Source organism: Schistosoma haematobium, chromosome 2, assembly GCF_000699445.3.
Source record: "Schistosoma haematobium chromosome 2, whole genome shotgun sequence".
Taxonomy (NCBI): Eukaryota; Metazoa; Platyhelminthes; class Trematoda; order Strigeidida; family Schistosomatidae; genus Schistosoma; species Schistosoma haematobium.
In genome coordinates, this window is record NC_067197.1 from 12346155 (window position 1) to 12364654 (window position 18500).

The following is an 18500-nucleotide window of genomic DNA, read 5'->3' on the forward strand; positions in this document are numbered from 1 at the left end:
TATTGATCTGCCAATCTCATGGTCATCCTCTTTCTATGCCTTCATTTTTCCTTTGATTGTGTCTAATGATTAAGAGCACCTGGTCATCAGGATACCTGATACCTCACTGGATATTCAACAGAATATGCAGACTTCACGAGACGATATGCAAAGTAGGTAGCTGGATACCGCCACTTGAGTTTATTGTATGTTTAGTCTGGTAAATTGCTGATACATGCATGTCAATCACATTTTGATCAATCCTTTTATCCTTCTTCTTTAGGTAGCCTATTTAACCCCGAATATTACCATCTAGTATGAATTTTATTTATTCTACTGCACTGAATGAAAACCATTGGTACTAACAACGTCACCATCATTAGAACGGTCATCATCACTATCATACTAGTCATCATAGTATTAGCTAACTAACTTCTATCAAACCTACTTCAATTATGTTCCGGGATAGTTTTTGGTTGAGAAGACTTCCTCACAGGCCATTGGGTATTGAAATGACCTACAAGTCATGACGGCACCAATTTAAACTGTGACTCACGACCTTGTGGGTGACGGTGAGACTTGCCGTATTTCAAAAACGAAATAGAAGCATCCTCCGAACCGTTTCACCCTAGTTATTACTCATCTAATTAGTTATCCGTTTTCCTAGTAAATGAGTTGTCTAATTTTGGCAATACTGCTATCTGTACAAAATTACTGGCTGCTGAATACTCCAACGCCAAACTGAAATGTCGATGTAATTGAGTTTATTCATTTGTAATTCTCGAGCCAGTGTTGCCGTCTTAAGGGTTCTCGGCCTTAGGTTTGTGAAAAATATGAATTCACCCAGTCCACTAACTTTGGGGAAGCTTAGGTAAAGTTGTGATTGGAGACTTCAGAATTTCCGCTGGGTTTTTTTCTTCAACTTGCTTGATAAAAACTCGCAAGACTAAGGTGAATTTAAAGTTTTTTAAGGTTTACTCAGAATTCTCACCACTTTTGTGGAAATCCATTGAACTTCATCGACACTTCCCAACATTTCTGATTAGACCCTTCTCGAAACTTAGTCCCACGAAAGGACCATCAGGACACAAGGATTGATTTATATACACGAAAAAAACGCAGGTTGTAAGCTGGTGGGGGGAATCGATAAGTCTACTGTTCAATGACTATGAAACTGATACCAAACTGATGATGAAACTACGAGTTGATAAAGATAATAACAATCTTCCAAATAAGTCACCATCATCTAACTAAGCCGTTACAATTTATAAATCTAGCTGTAACTCACATTCTTATTGGTGATTAAACTTAATCTCAAATGTCTTTTCCGTGTGTTTTTTTTATCATCTATAATACAAACTAGTATAATCAGTAATTCATGCCCATACCTCAGTAACAACGTGTGGGAACGTTTGTACTGATAAGTGGTCCGTTCAGTTAGTAGCAAATTATGATGCAACTGTAAATGCTTATCCAAAGTTCACCATTTTTAACAAAACTAAATTTCATACTACTGGAATTCGTAAAACCTAAAACTGGAATAAACTCACCAGTTTTTTAAGTCAGTAATAAATCGCACTCCGTAGTTAGACTTCATTGCTCCCCTATCATTCAGTTTTATAGTTGCATACTACACAATGTTGATATTTTTGTTTGTCATAATGTATATAAAGTGCTTATTTCTCTTTCTTAAAGAGTTATTTTGACCTCAATTTGGAGAATGTCCTACTTTTCAAAACTGCGCAATGTACGCAATATTTTGTCTTGCACTATGCACTGTGGTCGTTATTCTAGTTCTTCCGAATCTCCAGAACAACTATCTCAAGTCCTAAATAAGCATTTGTTGGAACGTATTAACACTTTCGGACCCTTAACTGTAGCTGAATACATGAAAGAATGTTTATCTAACCCACTATATGTAAATTGTAAGAATTTCTAGTTGATTATCTTTCAGGGTTATTATAATACACACAGTGTTTTCGGAAAATCTGGAGATTTTACCACTTCACCTGAAATATGTCAAATCTTTGGTGAGGTAACCATGTTTCTTTTGCTTAAAATACTCTAGTAGTTGATAGGTGTATGGTTGCTGGAAGAATGGAAAAGACAAAACAGCCCTAAACACCTACAACTCGTTGAACTTGGTCCAGGACGTGGCACACTTTGCTCTGATATACTAAGGGTTTGTTTGATGAAAATATAATAATGTTTTTACCTTGATGGGTCATAATAATGTCATTATTTATTTTTATCTAAAGACCCAGTGTATCTTGGCAGTTTAAAATAAGTTTTGCAAAAGTGCATATGAATGATTAACGTTGTTTGGTTGTCGGTAATCGACCTGACCCTGAAATCTGTAGAATTTCCACGAAAACACTTCCTATACATCGTTACGTGGTTTATATTCAAATACTTAGAGGAAGCTTACTGCTTTTGCTCTGATTGTCTGTGGACATTCGTTCGTAGTCCAACCTAGATAATACAAGAATATGTGTTGCTATGTTTATAACCTTGGTATTACTTAAACTTGGTCGCGGTAGCAAATAGATTCATTTTTTATTTTCTCTTGCATAGTAAGTCTAGTGATTACGTTAACCAATTTATGGTGACGGTTTAGTAGCCAAATTACTAGACTTTTAATTCACTGATTCACATATGCAAACACTTCATTCAAATATTATTATTCCTTTAATAGTGAAAGTGATTCTCAAAGTTAAGTGTATGAACCTGTATGTGGTTTCAATAAAGGTGGCATTTACTAACAGTCTCTTACTAGTTTATAGCTATACCATTGATTAATTTAAATAACATAGGTTTGTTAGTTATTGAGGTTAAAGTATAGTATACGGACAATCCAGTCAGAATTAAAATGGACTTCGAATGTTTGAACGATTTTCAAAAATGAGTGACTTTTATCTTTCACTACAAGTGTAATGGTAATGTCTTAGTATAGACATCAGAACGTTTTTATAATTACCGGATACTCACTTTTTTACACAATCTTACATAACACGTAAACAAACCAGTCTTCGTCTCAGTTTTCTTTGTTTATAGTTAAACTACAAAGAAATCATTTGATAACTGTTTTGATGAAGAATAGGAAAGCTGTTGAAGTAGGTATACTAAACTAAACACTTCTTTTTACGCATGAATTTGTCATGTCAGAATGGGGACAACGATAACTTTCCTATACCTCGATCTTCCCGACTCTTCAGAGAAGTTAGGAACAAAGATTTTGTAGTTAATAATGAATTTTCTGGGGAACATTTATAGTTATAAGAACAATTCGAAAACAAACCTTTTAGCCTGAAAAAGTTTGCATCCACACAGACGAGGTTATGTAACGATACTCCTACTATATTATAATCGGATAACCGATAATAACGCTCGATAAACTAATGAACTTCATAATTGTACTAATCTCTGACAGATCTGATCGTTTTTGTTGCGAAATACTTCCTATATATGCAGATCATCTGCTCATTGACTGGAAAATGGCTTCAAAATCAAAACGTCATTTTAAAGATCCCTCAATTTCGTTCACATACCATATTTTGGCCGTTAGTGATTTACTAACTTACAAAAAATGTATCTTAATCAATTGTACTTCATTTTATTCCAGGTTTTCTCCAAATTCCCAGACATATATTCAACATTATCAATACACTTAGTTGAAATAAGTCAGTCAATGCAACAGACTCAAAAGCAAACAATAGAAAAAACTCTGTCATGTTTAGATAATAAACCTCCACTTATATTTTGGCATACTGACTTACGCCAAGTTCCTGAAAATTTCTCATTTTTTATAGGTCACGAATTTTTCGATGTGCTTCCAGTTCATTGTTTTCAGGTAAGTCATCATATATTGTAATGGCTTCATATACGCTTACAGAAATATGTTCTTATTTAAGTAGTTAGTAATAATCTAAAGACCATGCAATAAATGTGCTATTTTTATCCTTATAATCCCATACTCATAAGTAATTGTGATCTTTTATACATATGTGTCTTTTATAATTGATCTCATTTATTCCACTAACCGTGTACCTTTTGATGTCTATGCGTGTGTACTCATTTATCTTATCCATTATCTATTCTATATATAAACTTATACAAAATTATTTAGCTATCCAGCTAGTGTGCCGATTCCATCTTGTATATGTTCATATTTTCTGCTAGTTTATGCTTGTACGAATACCTGAATTGTTTATGTAACATTTCATATGTCGGTCTTTAATACTGCGTTGCATACACGTCTCAAGTCAAGAAACTTATGCGAAATCAAATAAAGTCAGATGGCCCACTAAAATATTCATGCGACCATTATTATCATTTAAACTCATTTACACAATATGATAGCAATATGCAGTTATGACTCTTTGTTCACCTTATCACTCCCGTTTGTTCTTTTCTAGAAACATGAAGGAAAATGGCACGAAGTTTTAGTTAGCTCCATGATAAATTCTAATAGCTTATGTTTTGTACGTTCAAGCACAAAAACTCCAGCATCAATAGCATATCTTCCGGTAAGCTGCTTATTTCTGTTTATTAAATCATGTATTGAATTCTTTGATAATGAGTCCATCGTTGCGATATTGTAGGTTTCGTCATTAAGCCTAAACACCCGGTAACCGTTAAACCGTTGTATAATATTTATGGACAAATGGAACTGAAGTTTCATGTCACGTAGACTGACTTAAGTTAGAAAACTTTTGAAGACTAGGAGGCCACGGATAGCCGTTTCGTTCTAGTATGGGACTCTCCAACAGTGTGCACCAACGACCTCAAAAGAAGTCGAACCCAGGATCTTTATGGCTCGTGGTGAGCACCTAATGGTTTATACTCCGAGCTTCACTCTGCTCACGGTATTGTGCAGCCGTCATTCACTGCCATTAATGACATTTGTCGCATACTCTACTTGGACAAAACAAATGTCCAATGCCTTCTGATTTTGAATCACCGTTTAACCATAGACGGATGCACATATGTGCCTGGTCCTATGTTGTAGCTGACTGACGGATTAACCATAGTCAGTTCGTGATGTGATATTACAAATTCAGCAATCTCCACAATACTAAAATAAAAAAATGGAATTACGCCAACGCCTTTAGATAGGTCACTAGATATACTACTAATGGATCTAAAATAATGTGCATCTAATCAGAATTTAGTTGTAAAACAAGTTGCTGAGCACTTAGATGGTAAAGCGTTTTCAAGTGGAAAGTTACCCCAACATTTATTTTTTAAACATAATCGCACAGTATGTGATCATAACTAATTTCTGTGCATAAATTTAAGGTACTATAAACATTAGCATTTTATTTGTTAAGGTCCACGAGATTATCGTAACCGATGGTATGAGACGTTGAACGATATGGTTTAAAATCGGTCTCAATGGCTCATATGCATTTAATCTTTGTTGTCAAATACTTATACCTTTTATCCTATAAACTTATTTTCTCATATCATAATATTTATGCCTAATTTTTGTTAGTACTATCAATGCTATTGCTGCATACAGTAATCTGGCATTTATCATGAGAATTTCATTTCTTTATACTGATTACTACCAGTAATGTACTTATTTGAACTTTGAATTGATGATATTCAATTTTATTTCAACTGTCGAGTCACATAGCTTCAATTTCACTTGAGTGTTATTATTTGGAATCGAAAAAAATCAGAATATTTTGTAAATACCTCTCAAAATCCATTAATTAATTACATTCGAAGGAATGAGATTTATATCAGATAGTCAATGGTAATCATGGATAATAATTGAAATGATTGTTTTATTAGAACTGAATAATTACTGGTAATATCAAACAATTACTTACTTACACCTGTTACTCCTAATGGAGCATAGGCCGCCGACCAGCATTCTACAACCCACTCTGTCCTGCGCCTTCTTTTCTAGTTCTATCCAATTCTTGCTCATTTTTCTCATGTCTATCTCCATTTCCCGGCGTAATGTGTTCTCTGGTCTTCCTCTTTTCCTTTGGCCTTGAGGATTCCATGTGAGGGCTTAGCTTGTGACGCAGTTGTGTGCTTTCCTCAATGTGTGTCCTATCCACTTCCAGTGCTTCTTCCTGATTTCTTCCTCCACTGGGATCTGGTTTGTTCTCTCCCACAGTTGGTTGTTGCTAATAGTGTCTGGCCAACGGATCCGAAGTATTTTGCGTAGACAACGGTTAATAAACACCTGTATTTTCTAGATGATGGCTTTCGTAGTTCTCCAGGTTTCTGCCCCATACAGTAGAACTGTCTTTACATTTGTATTGAAAATCCTGACCTTGGTGTTGGTTGACAATATCGATCAATAAAATATAGTAAAGAAATTGTATGATATAATAGTTACTTACAAGTAATATAACCCTATTAAATACGTCTCACAAATAGTCAAACTAATACTTATGGTATATACTTCTTTCTAAAATTTCCACTGAAACAAAAAGGTTGTCGTTGATATAATCTTGGGATTATGCAATCAAGCGATATACGGTCATTCAACTTTGTCTATTCAACTGAAAATCAGATGTCAGAATAATGATATTATGATGATGGGTAATACAGAGTTATTAGAAGTAGTTCGGGAGTCCAATGACTGTACAAATTAAAATAATTTCTTATTATAGTTGAATATGTCAGTTTTTTTACTGGACTTTTGAAAACAAAAGTGACATTTTTAAATCATTGAAATTGATTAGAGAGATTTTATTTTATAAGTAGTCACTGAAACCACCCTGAGAATAAAGCTAGACAATAAACAAGTCTGAATAGTGCGTTACCAGATCTGTGTGATATATTTAGACAGTACATTTAAAACACATAAACATAAATTAAATGTAACCATTTATGATAATTTACACGATAAGCCTTGTCAATCCTTATCTTCTTTTTGCGTTGAATATGTTTTAGTGTACAAAGCTATCTACAGAAGCTACCTATTTTTGACGTTATTATAACTTGCAATTTCGTAGCCATATGTAAAGCTTATGATTGTATAAAGTGTCTTTTCATAGATATTTGTGTCAGTCTAGTGATTAAGGCACTCGACTTTCAGCCACCAAGTCAAAAGTTTGGACTCAAATCCACTTATTTCGGTTCACAAAGCCGTGTACTATCATTAGCTTTCACATTTAAATTGTTTCACACCCAAGTACCTGGTTAATGAGTTAATGAATTAGATTTATAGTATTAGATGATTGCAAATTTCTTTCAATTATTTTTTATAGTTAGTTCCTAATCTGTCGAACCGAAACTCTGTGGAAATCTGTCCTGATATGATATGTATCACACAGTTATTATGCAAACGAATTAATAAAACGGGTGGTAGTGCACTGTTGATTGATTATGGTCATGAAGGTGAAAAAGGTGATACATTTCGTGTAAGTCAAAGTCTTTGCATATGTCATTTAACAATTTTCAGTATCATTCCATGTAATTTGTTATAAAGACTCAGTTGATATGATAAAATACTGAAATGATTGTGAGGTGTTATTCAAAATTATAATTCCTTCATAAAATCGATCACTCTCAAATCTCAACTGAATCAATTTCAGGCGATAACATCAAACGGTTAATTAACTGAATATATAGAGGATATATATTAGAATGTATTTAAGATGTCTCAGTTATGTACACCATACTCAAATAAAACAGTGTAAGTAATCAGCCAACAATTGAATAATCAAAAGATTGAAATAAAATTAAACGAAGTTTTACTTCCGCTTATTTATATATTTGAACACGTAAATATTGATACAAATGGGCACCGAATACACATGCGCCACACAAGTCACTCGATTTGTGTGTGGGCTATGATACTGCCCGGGTGCCCAGACCGAAACAGGTGGTTCTCTTAAGGGGCCACATCCCGAGCCTTCAATCTAAAGGTTTGATCCACAAGACAGTGGAGCAACATCAGGGGACACAGCCCCATGGTAGCCGGTGACCAATAATTGGTTCATACGCCACGTGAGAGCATTTTAGGAAGGAGAGTTGACTCTCCCCACCCTCGGCCGTACCAGGGCATTTGGGGGCTTATTGTATCAAAAACATAGCTTGGGAACTTTTATTGGCCCGAAATCTGACTCTATTTAGATCGTTTCTGATTGCTGTCTAAATATACATATCGCCAATCCTCGTATATAATTATCGACTTAACTTGCGTTAGTGAATAACAGAATTAAATAAGTCAAATACGAGAATGGATTTTTGAATATGTATATTTCGTATAATCGTTGGTTAGAAAGCGATGCAAAACGAAATGACGCCTGGTGAAGGCGAGTGAGCCAACTCGATTTCACCAAATGTGAATCGATGTTTATATTCAGACAAAATTAAGTTACAGACATGTGATAAGCACGATAAGAAATGCACACACATACGACCATATAAAAAACTGTCAAGGTTGATAAGCGAGTAATTAACATGGTCAAAATGTGACTTGGAAAGAATTAATAAATTGCCCAGTTAGAAAGCTAGAATTAGCTATGTGGGCTTGACATAACAACCGACATTACAAACTCCTCTGTTGTGTTTCTTCAGTCTTTACACTTAATCCAACTTATTTACGAGGTAAAAAATCATGCGCTTGGCTTTAGACCATATTGCATGTGTTAGGTTAAGTGGTACCACCGTTTGATCAAGCCGGAACAGGTGGTGAAGTATTTGAACCTGGGACTTAGTCGCTGAAAGATGAATGCTTTAACCATTGATCTACCATTGTTTACACAGTCGACATGTTCATGTATAAATCTGCACTGAAAAACTTTTTTCCCATTACAACACTAATGCATCCTCTCTTCTTTTATTTTCCTTACAGGGTTTTCATAAACATTCAGTTTGTGATCCTCTCATCAATCCTGGTCACACTGATCTAACATGTGATGTTGATTTTAGTATTTTATGTCAAGCAGTCAAAAACTCCGATGCTAAAGGTTTGTTTATTATTTAATTCATGTATATTTTATTCTATGTTATTCTAATTTAAAACACAATCATATAATTGTGTTTTAATATTCTAATTTCTTTTTATAAAAATTAAATTAATGCTTTCTTGATTAGCTTATTTGTTTCAGTGATTAATAATTATGATCATATTATAGTAAATAAAACCGTTTGCATACAACTCCTTACTAATGTTATTGATTATCAGATTGATACCACTGATCATGAAATGAATTAGGTAACTGCTAAGGAGAGAACCCAGGTTATCCAGTTCTTCTTTTAAAGTATTACCCGGGTTTCACTTTGTAATATTCGCCTTTTGGTAGTTTCGCGTCTAGCCTGAAGGTACTTCGTATGTTGGGAGAGTTTCAAAGAGGAGTGTATTAGAGAAGCCGACAGAAAAAAGTTAGTCTGATAACTCAATAAGCACATAGAATGCACTTACATTTAATAACGAAAGCAATCGACAACATTTAGACGTAACACTAGTGTTAGATTAAAACGATCGGATAATGGAAACTAGGAGTTGATAGCGTAAGGTTTTGTATGCGTTGCAATTTCTCTCATTTGAATGTACATAATGATGTCTGCTGTCGTCCGATTGGTTGCTCGTATGCATAAGACTGTACTTGATAAATAAATTACATGATTTTCAAATATATACGGTGACATATCTAGCTGTCTTAAACTACAACATCGTTAATTAATCGCACTTGAAAGCGTATAACTACCGAACCTTTACTCAAGAAAAAATAATAATGGCTCTCATTAACCAATAAGACATTTCGAGATTTTTCAGTCCAATCATCGAAATTCTTGACTTTTAAACCTGTTTTGAATTAAACTACTGCATTGTACCATTAGTTTATAACCTTAGTACACTATTCTGTATAAGCATATTAAGTTCCTTTAAGTACTTTCATTCAGTAAGTCACACACAACGTAGAATCTGGCATATATGCATTGATTAAAGTTGCCAAACTACCTCAGAACAGCGGGATACTTGAGTAACAGAAGTAGTAGTTATACCGGTCGTTGGAGAAGAGGTTAGACTTAGGCGGAATGGTTCTGTAAAGAAGCATAATTTCTCAGGATAAAAATGGTACAGGATTCTTTCAAAACTCAGAACCTAAAAGAAGACAAAGATTGAGTCCATTTACGCTTTTGCGTACTATTGTAAATCATTTCACCCAATGTTTCTAACCACTAATTACAATAATCTCGCGAATCCTAATTAAGTAGCTTGCACTTGTATACACAATTCAGTCCAATAGTCAACGATGTTATGGACTAACACCACATCAAATAATTCAACTCTTTGCATTTTTCTGAAATTGTAGGTTGATAAAGGGAGAATAATTTCTAACTGTGTAATTCTCTGCTTCATATCTCTGTTTATATTTTAACTAGTAAAATTTTCTTTTTCCTGATACTCTAGTAAAACTTCATGGCCCTGTAACTCAAGCTTATTTTCTTATCAATATGGGTTTATTCACTCGATTAAAGGTAACCATTAATAAATGATTGAATTTTTTTAATTGTCTCTCTCCCTATGGATTTGCTTCTTTTTTTCAAAGTTCTTACATTATAAAGACATTTAAAAACTATTAATGTTATCTACTTTGAATTTAAGTGAATTTCAACAAGAATACTTCAAATTTAAAACAAATAGTCCCTTTGATAAATTTCGATAATGCAATGAGAAGACGTAGTTTATCATAATTATGATAAACTACGTCTTCTCATTGCATTATCGAAGAATACTTCAGTTTTGCATATAGTATGATTTAAAACACAAAAATTATTTCCCCTTTTTAGTTACTTACATTTGAACCGGATCGGTCACTCAATATTTTAACCGAATAAATTAATTAATTGATAGTTAAGTCTTATAGTTTGACCTGTAAAATATGTCGTTAGTTTTTTCCAAAAACCCTGGTTCAACTCTAGTTTCAATGTATACTCTTGTTCGCTTATTATTATTCCCTTTATATAGTTGGATATTTTTGTAAGTGATATTCTCCGTGGATCGATATGATTTAAGGTGCTGTTGAAATATGAGGAACAATAAATAACTGCTTTGTCCTAGTATTTTTTAAAATTACCCGACAGTGTTCGCTCAGGACATTTAAATCTCATAGTGAAGATGATACCTGTAGATTACTACCGAAATGGAACCCAATGGTGTGTAGTTCTAATTTCAAGAAATTCGCAACATCGTGTAACTATGACTCAGTGTTGTCGGTAACGACTTGATTTTCAATAGTACCTCAAATAATGTAAATCTGTAACAACTACCAACTGCAAATTAATCTTCACGATTCCCTTAATTGGACAGATTTTTTTTACCTAAAATATAAGTTTTTATCATATTAGGCCTTAAGCACTTATCTTAGTACTTTTTTGGGTAATGTACCGAGCATAGTCCGATCTGTACTGCTCATGAAGACTAATAAAGGTAGCATGAATGAAATTTATTTGCCTATGAATTTAACAAGTTTAAACCTCCTAACTCATGACGATCATGTTGAAAACAGCCAATACCCTTGTTCCATTGTACATGTAAATCCAGCGAATTTTAAATGTTTTTGAAGTGACAATATAGGTAGAGATGTTAACCAGAGGTAAAGAATTTGTTGTACTTAATCCGAAGAAGTGGTAATAGATAGTATGATCAGCCTTCACGTGGATAACAGATGTACAGTTCTTAGCTTTAGTATATGTAGATATGCATGAATGATAAATTGCTTCATCAGGTAAGATAAAAATTTATTTGAATCAATATCGCTCTACTGTGTTTTCAGCTTTTAACATTGATAAACTTATCACTTCACATATATTGGTTGTTCGAACCTTTCCATTGTTGTTTAGGACTGTAGTTGATCAGTCTATTCCGGGATATGTGCATTATGTGCGGATTGCCTCGATATTGTCGTTGATTCACGAGCACTATTAAGCAGAGATGGATAGTGGTTAGTATTAGAATTCAGGACGCACGTTTTGTCTTATTTGAGACTCTTCATCTGGATGTGCCAAAATCCCAACGTCGATGTTCACTCCATGACTCGAACTCAATACCATTCGCTTCAAACTCTATCTCTGCTTATAATAAAATTGTTATCTTAAGATAAAAGATTTGTAGAAATTGTTTAGCTTGAAGTTGGTTTTCGTCATGGACACTAAAATCAACATTAGATACTCATCTTGTGTTGGTTTAAGACCCTTCGGTGGTGTTGACTTTATAGCCGTACACATATGATCGTACTCGTGGCTTTCACTGCTCATAGTTAGTAAGATATTGACAAATCGGTTACTCGAACTCTAGCTAATGACTTCTTAGCTGTTCCATAGATCTCCGAAATTGTCCTACAATTCACTTCTGTATGTTAGAGAAAAGGTTCAAAGTAAGGACAGAAGCTGTACTTTAAGATAAGCTAATGTACAGATGAAAATGCTATTTATGGGTTTATTGGAGGCTTTTGACCCCTGTAAACTTATGAAAGGATCCTAAACTTTGCGACAGGATGAGTAATCATCTAATCAGTGTCCATTTTCTAGGGTGTTTTCGCTAAATGCTGACTACACAACATGTCTTTAGCCTTTTCCTGACCACCGAAAACATTATTGAGAAATTCTCAGGAGATCTCAATAGACATGTACTCGAAATCTAATGATTCCTACTTTCAATAAAGCTACAGATTGTCTCATGACATATTCAATCTATTTACTTGTTTATTTGTTTTCACTTACTTCATTTACTCTCTATAGGTTTTATTGTCTAAATGTGAATCAGAACGACAAAAGGATGAATTGTTTTCAGCGTGTGAAATCCTCGTCACCAATGAACAAATGGGTAGTCGATTCAAAGTTGCTGCAATCACCCCTCAGCTAGAATCAGATTCTGTTGGTTGTGAGCAACAACTACCTGGTTTTACTCCATTATCTGGTACACCATATGCACAGCCGAATTCTGTATAGATAATGTGTTTTTTTGTATAACTTCCCTTGTTTATTTATCAGCTAAATATCTAAACTCAGTCCATTAGCTTTGTACATATAAAACTCAAATATATGTTTATTATTGTATATATGTATGATCCGATGACGAGTTATTTTCTAAAAATCGATATCTTCAGTAAGTCTAATGGTATATAAGTTGTATACTGAACATTTATTGTTTTCAACACAAGTCAATGTTCCATCCCAAAGCTATCTGTTACTTGAGATCTAGTGATTTCATGCTAACTTCGCTGTATCTCGTAAAAATCAATACATGAATATGTTCTAAGTGAAATATAAGTAGATCTTTTATACATGTTTATTCGTATTAGCGCCTAATAAGCTTTGCCACATCGTCTATCAATTATATACCTAATAGTAATAATATAAATACCGTAGTTTATTTTTTTAACAACATAATCATATCTCAGAAAAATGGTACTGACATTGATACACTAGTTTGAATAATTAGATGGTTGAGATTTGGAAATCCCCACAAAATCTACCTTGACCTAAATGCGTAAATAAGTATTACACTTACAAATTTAATCTATAACGATCAGTTAGAAAGCAAACTATCCAATCCTATTGGCTAAAAATAAATTTAAATGTAAAATTTGATTAATATATGTCATCAAATATGATTAGTTGCTTATTGAAAATGAAACGGACATTTACCTACGACCGTGTATAATGATTAAAAATTATCTAAAACTAGGGTAATACTAATCATTGGCTTCTGACTCAATGACTGACTGAATTCTTTTGCATCATGAAACCTAAATATCATCAACGTAATAATTTACTAACTGGTGAGAAGTCTTAAACCAGGACTTAACATCTGCACAGTACTCTGTTATTCTCAATGACTTTAGCAGATATCAGTCAATAGAAAAAATACTATATTTGTATCCCTCTCTCTTAGGGTTAGAAGTGAGATCATTCCTAGATTTCTATCAGTTATTTAATCACAATTTGTTCAGGACAATAAATTCAAATATTTTCACCTTTTTAAACTGTGCCCACTATACTTTTTAGAGAATCTGTAAGTTAAATAGGTATGTTGTGGTTATGAAACTGTCTTTCTAACAGTTCTTCAGAATTGTAAACAAAAAAAGTATGACATCTCTTCTTCCTTATTGTTCATTCATTTATTATCGTAACATTTAGCCAGTTCAGTTATCACCAAAACGTCTTCAGATAATAATGATAGTAATAATAATAAAGGTTCAGTGAGATGAGATAAAGTTAAATTATGCAGTAAGAAATTAGACTGGCGCTTTCCTTAACAAAATTCTAGAATTATTTGAAATTAGTTCATGAATGAAATTTTCAAGCATTTAAATTAGTTCATAAATAGTTAAACTACAGTAGAGTTCACTGGTTGAAACAATAATTCATATGTTGATACATTCAAAACCTTGTAGCTTAGAGCTGGGTACGCAAACCTGTATTGGTAAGCAACTTACATTGATTTTTTAGGGGATCACGAAAACAAATTATCTCTAGTGTTTATTTGATTACAAGGAGATCAACAAACTATGTTTCTAATTTAGTTGCTATCATACGTTTAAGTTGAAGAACCCGACAGAACGACTTCTCGATTAATTTTAATCCAAGTACCAGGAAATGAATGATAACGTATTTTACACTTGAATTAGCACTGTAGGATTAGTAAAGAAACTTCCATTTTTGCTTTCTCAGTTATTAGGGGCTGTTTGTACAGTTATTGAGAAATACAATCCAGAATGTTATTCTACGTTAATGCGCTCACTGTTGCGTTGTCGTTTCAAATCTCAACTAATCCATGATAATATATAGGTAAAGTGACCTCTCAACAGCATGGATCAACATTGACTGGTAAAAATTTTTATACAGCTTCTGCTAACTGACAGGTTAATATTGTTCAAATCGACGCTATCTGACGCTTCCCTTAAACATTCAAGACACCTCTGTTTTGTTCAACATACAGTATGCAGTAATTTTGTTCTATGTGATTCGGCAGATTTTTTCCCTAGATAGACCACATGGTATATCGTGCATTTACTTCAGTAAGATGCAAATGTTAGCGAGATATTGTAAGTGAATTATTTACCTAGCTAAGTCTACTGCCCACACATTCTCCTGTTTAAGTCTTGGATATATATATATTTCAATTATCGTTATTTGACTTATCATGCAGCCAGTCTTTCCATTCTGAAAAACTGGTTTGCTAAACATGGAAGTGTGTTAGCGGCTGAATAAAACGGTACAACATAAATCATTTGAGTTTTCCAAGTTCGAACACTTTGCTTGAAAAATATTTATAACGAGAGTATTTGCAAATTATGCACTATATATGAAGAAGCCATTTGTTGATGAGTCCCAGAAAATTCTTCGAAATCAGCGCAAAGGGGTCCTAAAAACACTGAGAAACTTTTTATCCAATAAGCATTCAACAGAAGTTTGCCAGAAACATCTAGAAAGTGAAATGTCACTGATCGGATGAATACCCATCCCGCTACTATTTTTAGAAGGGTTCCATAACTTTCCAGCAGCACAAGGTCATCTAAAATGCTGCAAATACCCTAGATTTTCTGTACATAAACTAACCTTGGAGTAAAACGTTCTTTCCACATTTCGTGCCTTTTCTCTCGTATTCCAGTTGCTGAGTAGATTTAGCCTAGGGGTTATTAGAAGAGTTTAAGAAACAGGATCAAGTGTTCAATTAGATTTATCTTTATTAGTATCGTAGAATAACTAATCATATTTAAATGAAATGATTATACTGTTTAAGGAAACGACACCAAAAATAAAAACATTCCCTTCACTGAAATTGTAAAATGAAAATCCTCAATACTCCACAATGGTCATAAATCGACTAACTAACGAACAAAGTTAAGAGAGACTATTCATGTATACAAACTAAGGATTATATTGAATACAAAAAACCCCTAACTAATAATACTAAATACTGTAGTGAACAGAACACGAGTGGGGGCAACCGAATGTGGTCAACACAGAACTACTGGACTTGTTAATAAAATCTAACAATCATAAAGTAAATGCTTAATTTGCAAAATGTTCACCAATTGTTTCAAAATGACTCAGACTTCATTGTTCTTGCATTTTCATACAAATTGCATCCTGTTTCCATTCTTTACTGTTCGATCTTCTTGTCTCTCTGCTGCCAGACCTTCTGTTCACGACTAACAGCATATACTACTTATGTCAATATAAGTAGCACACACCACACATCATAATAGTCATTTGTATTTCAGAAAATTATCAATGAAATCTGTCAATAACAATTATTACCAAATTCACCACTGTTATTACTGACTAATCTTCTTTTTTTTAATTTTGTAATTTCCAAATACATTGTTTATCCAAATGATAGAATCTTTTTAAAGATTTTTTTATTGTTAGCTACATACACACTAATTTACTCAATAAATTTTCATTCATAAGATTATAGATGGTGTAACATGTAGTGTATGTATCCCCCTATGTGTATACAGGTATGGTCACATTAAATATGGGTCAGTTAATAGTTGAATTGAATTCTTTGTGTCTAATTCCATTCTTGATTTTTTTTCCTTTGACATATCAATAGGTATCAGATTTCTATTATTATTATTATTATTATTATTATTATTATTATTATTATTATTATTATTATTATTATTATCGTTATTATTCCCTTATTCGTTTTAATTAAAAATTGAACAATGTACACGGTCCCATATTTTGTTCGTTTTAAATTTCTTTCCCCAATTTCTTTTGTTTTTTGAATAAATACTCTTCATTGAAATAAGTATGACTGAATAAAGTTTATCAGTTCATGATTAATTGGAACTATTCAACCGGAATGAATTCATTATGTCTTGTTAGAGAATGTTTTTTTAAATATTAATTTCATGCAAAAAAATGAAAGAAATCCATACACTATGCTAGATGGAGGTGTAAATCTTGTCCTATTTCAACTTTCTGTTTCAATTAAACATATTTAATAATTGAATTCATGAGTCAATTGAAGCTAGACCGTCGAGACTGATAGGTCCTGGGTTCAAATCTGACGAGGCGGGATCGTGGATACACACTGCTGAGGAGTCCCATACTAGGATGAAACGGCAGTTCAGCGCTTCCAGGTTTTTCATGGTGATCTAGCTTTGATTGACTCATGAATTCAATTATTAAATTACTACAATCTCCACAAAACCTCTCTCCGATTATATACATATTTGTTAGAAATCCTTGGTTTTCATGTAAAATCATTATTTTTCATATTGTTTATAATGAGTTGTATTCAGTTATTTAGCAGGTCGCTTTTGTCACGGATTAATATCTGCTGAAGAATCACTGCATAATCAGAGAGCTATCTGAATAGTTGTTTCGTCATGTTTTCTAAAGAATTTTATCTACAATCCAAAATGTTCATATTATGAAGGAAACAGTCTATCACTAAATCACTAAGATAAAACTTAGCAGTTCATCTACTTTAACTTATCCTACAGTGAGTAAATCACAGTTCAAATAACTCATTGGTAAATGATATGACCGCGATACTACTGGGTGATACAAGTTCGAATCATATGTAGATTATCAGTTTCCTCAAGGTGTAGATACACTATGCTGATGAGTATCAACTAGCACCAAAGCATTGACCTAGTAAATATTATTATTGGTTGTTCATAATCACTTGATTATTAGGCAGTTTTTGATGATCAGTCATGTCATTTCCGTTTTGACCAACTCCATAGAACACAATTTATCATTAAAAATGTAAGAAATATATCTCAAAGTTACTACTTATTATACTGTTATGAATCATTTATATAAATGGTCTTGTGGAAATTTATAAAGTTTGAATATGGTTTCTATCATAAACTTACTCCAGCTAGTCAGTTGTTTCAAATATACTATAGATTACTAGTAAGGGTTTGTGATTCTTTGCTGTTAACATTGAGAACTGAAATCGATTAATGTCTCTTGGACCAAGTAGCTTAGTGGATAAAGCGTTAGATTTTGGAGTGATAAGCATTGGGTCTGAGTTACAGTGTAAACATTAACATTAAGATACATGTGTATCCAGCTAGATCCTAAGTTGAACGAGACCTTTTTGCTTAGTTTAATTGATAGCGAAAATCCAAATATGCCATAGATTACTGTCTTTGGTTAACAAGTGATAATCTTACAAATGTAAATCAATGGCATTGAGGTTAGAGTATTCAAGGTAAAATCACTGACACACAGGTTTTGCATTTCATTTCACGTACTTCGGTTTACACAGCCGAGTAGTACCACTAGCCCTCACCCGAACATACACACAGATCGATTGTAGCTAAAAAAAAAAGTGAGTAAATATAAACCTGGTAATTAAGTAAAATTAGTCTTACGTATAATTAGCATTTGTACTACTTTATATTACTTCCTTATAATATATCAGTGATTCAGAGATCTGTTTGACGAGCAACAGTGAAAAACCATAACAGATCCTAGTTTCCATGGAAAGTTAAATATCACATAGGATAAGCCAGTCGTTTTATGCCACTCAACTATATGAAAATTATATGTTGTTAAACACATTA

The 18500-nt window shown here is 33.2% G+C and overlaps 1 protein-coding gene across 4 annotated transcripts; it reads left to right on the forward strand.

Annotated features, from left to right (window-relative positions):
- Positions 1 to 517: 517 nt before the first annotated feature.
- Positions 518 to 13031, forward strand: NDUFAF7_1 (NADH dehydrogenase [ubiquinone] complex I, assembly factor 7). 4 transcript variants are annotated; one of them, XM_051214342.1, is made up of 10 exons: positions 518 to 850; positions 1675 to 1897; positions 1934 to 2014; positions 2051 to 2161; positions 3602 to 3829; positions 4395 to 4505; positions 7215 to 7367; positions 8807 to 8921; positions 10370 to 10437; positions 12700 to 13031. In XM_051214342.1, exons 1-10 carry the CDS (start codon positions 813 to 815, stop codon positions 12907 to 12909), a joined length of 1338 nt encoding a protein of 445 aa, XP_051067497.1. In that variant the 5' UTR covers positions 518 to 812; the 3' UTR covers positions 12910 to 13031. The 4 variants fall into 4 exon arrangements, with proteins under 4 accessions (XP_051067497.1, XP_051067495.1, XP_051067494.1 ...); XM_051214340.1 differs by having other exon boundaries at positions 518 to 733; XM_051214339.1 differs by having other exon boundaries at positions 518 to 551.
- Positions 13032 to 18500: the final 5469 nt, after the last annotated feature.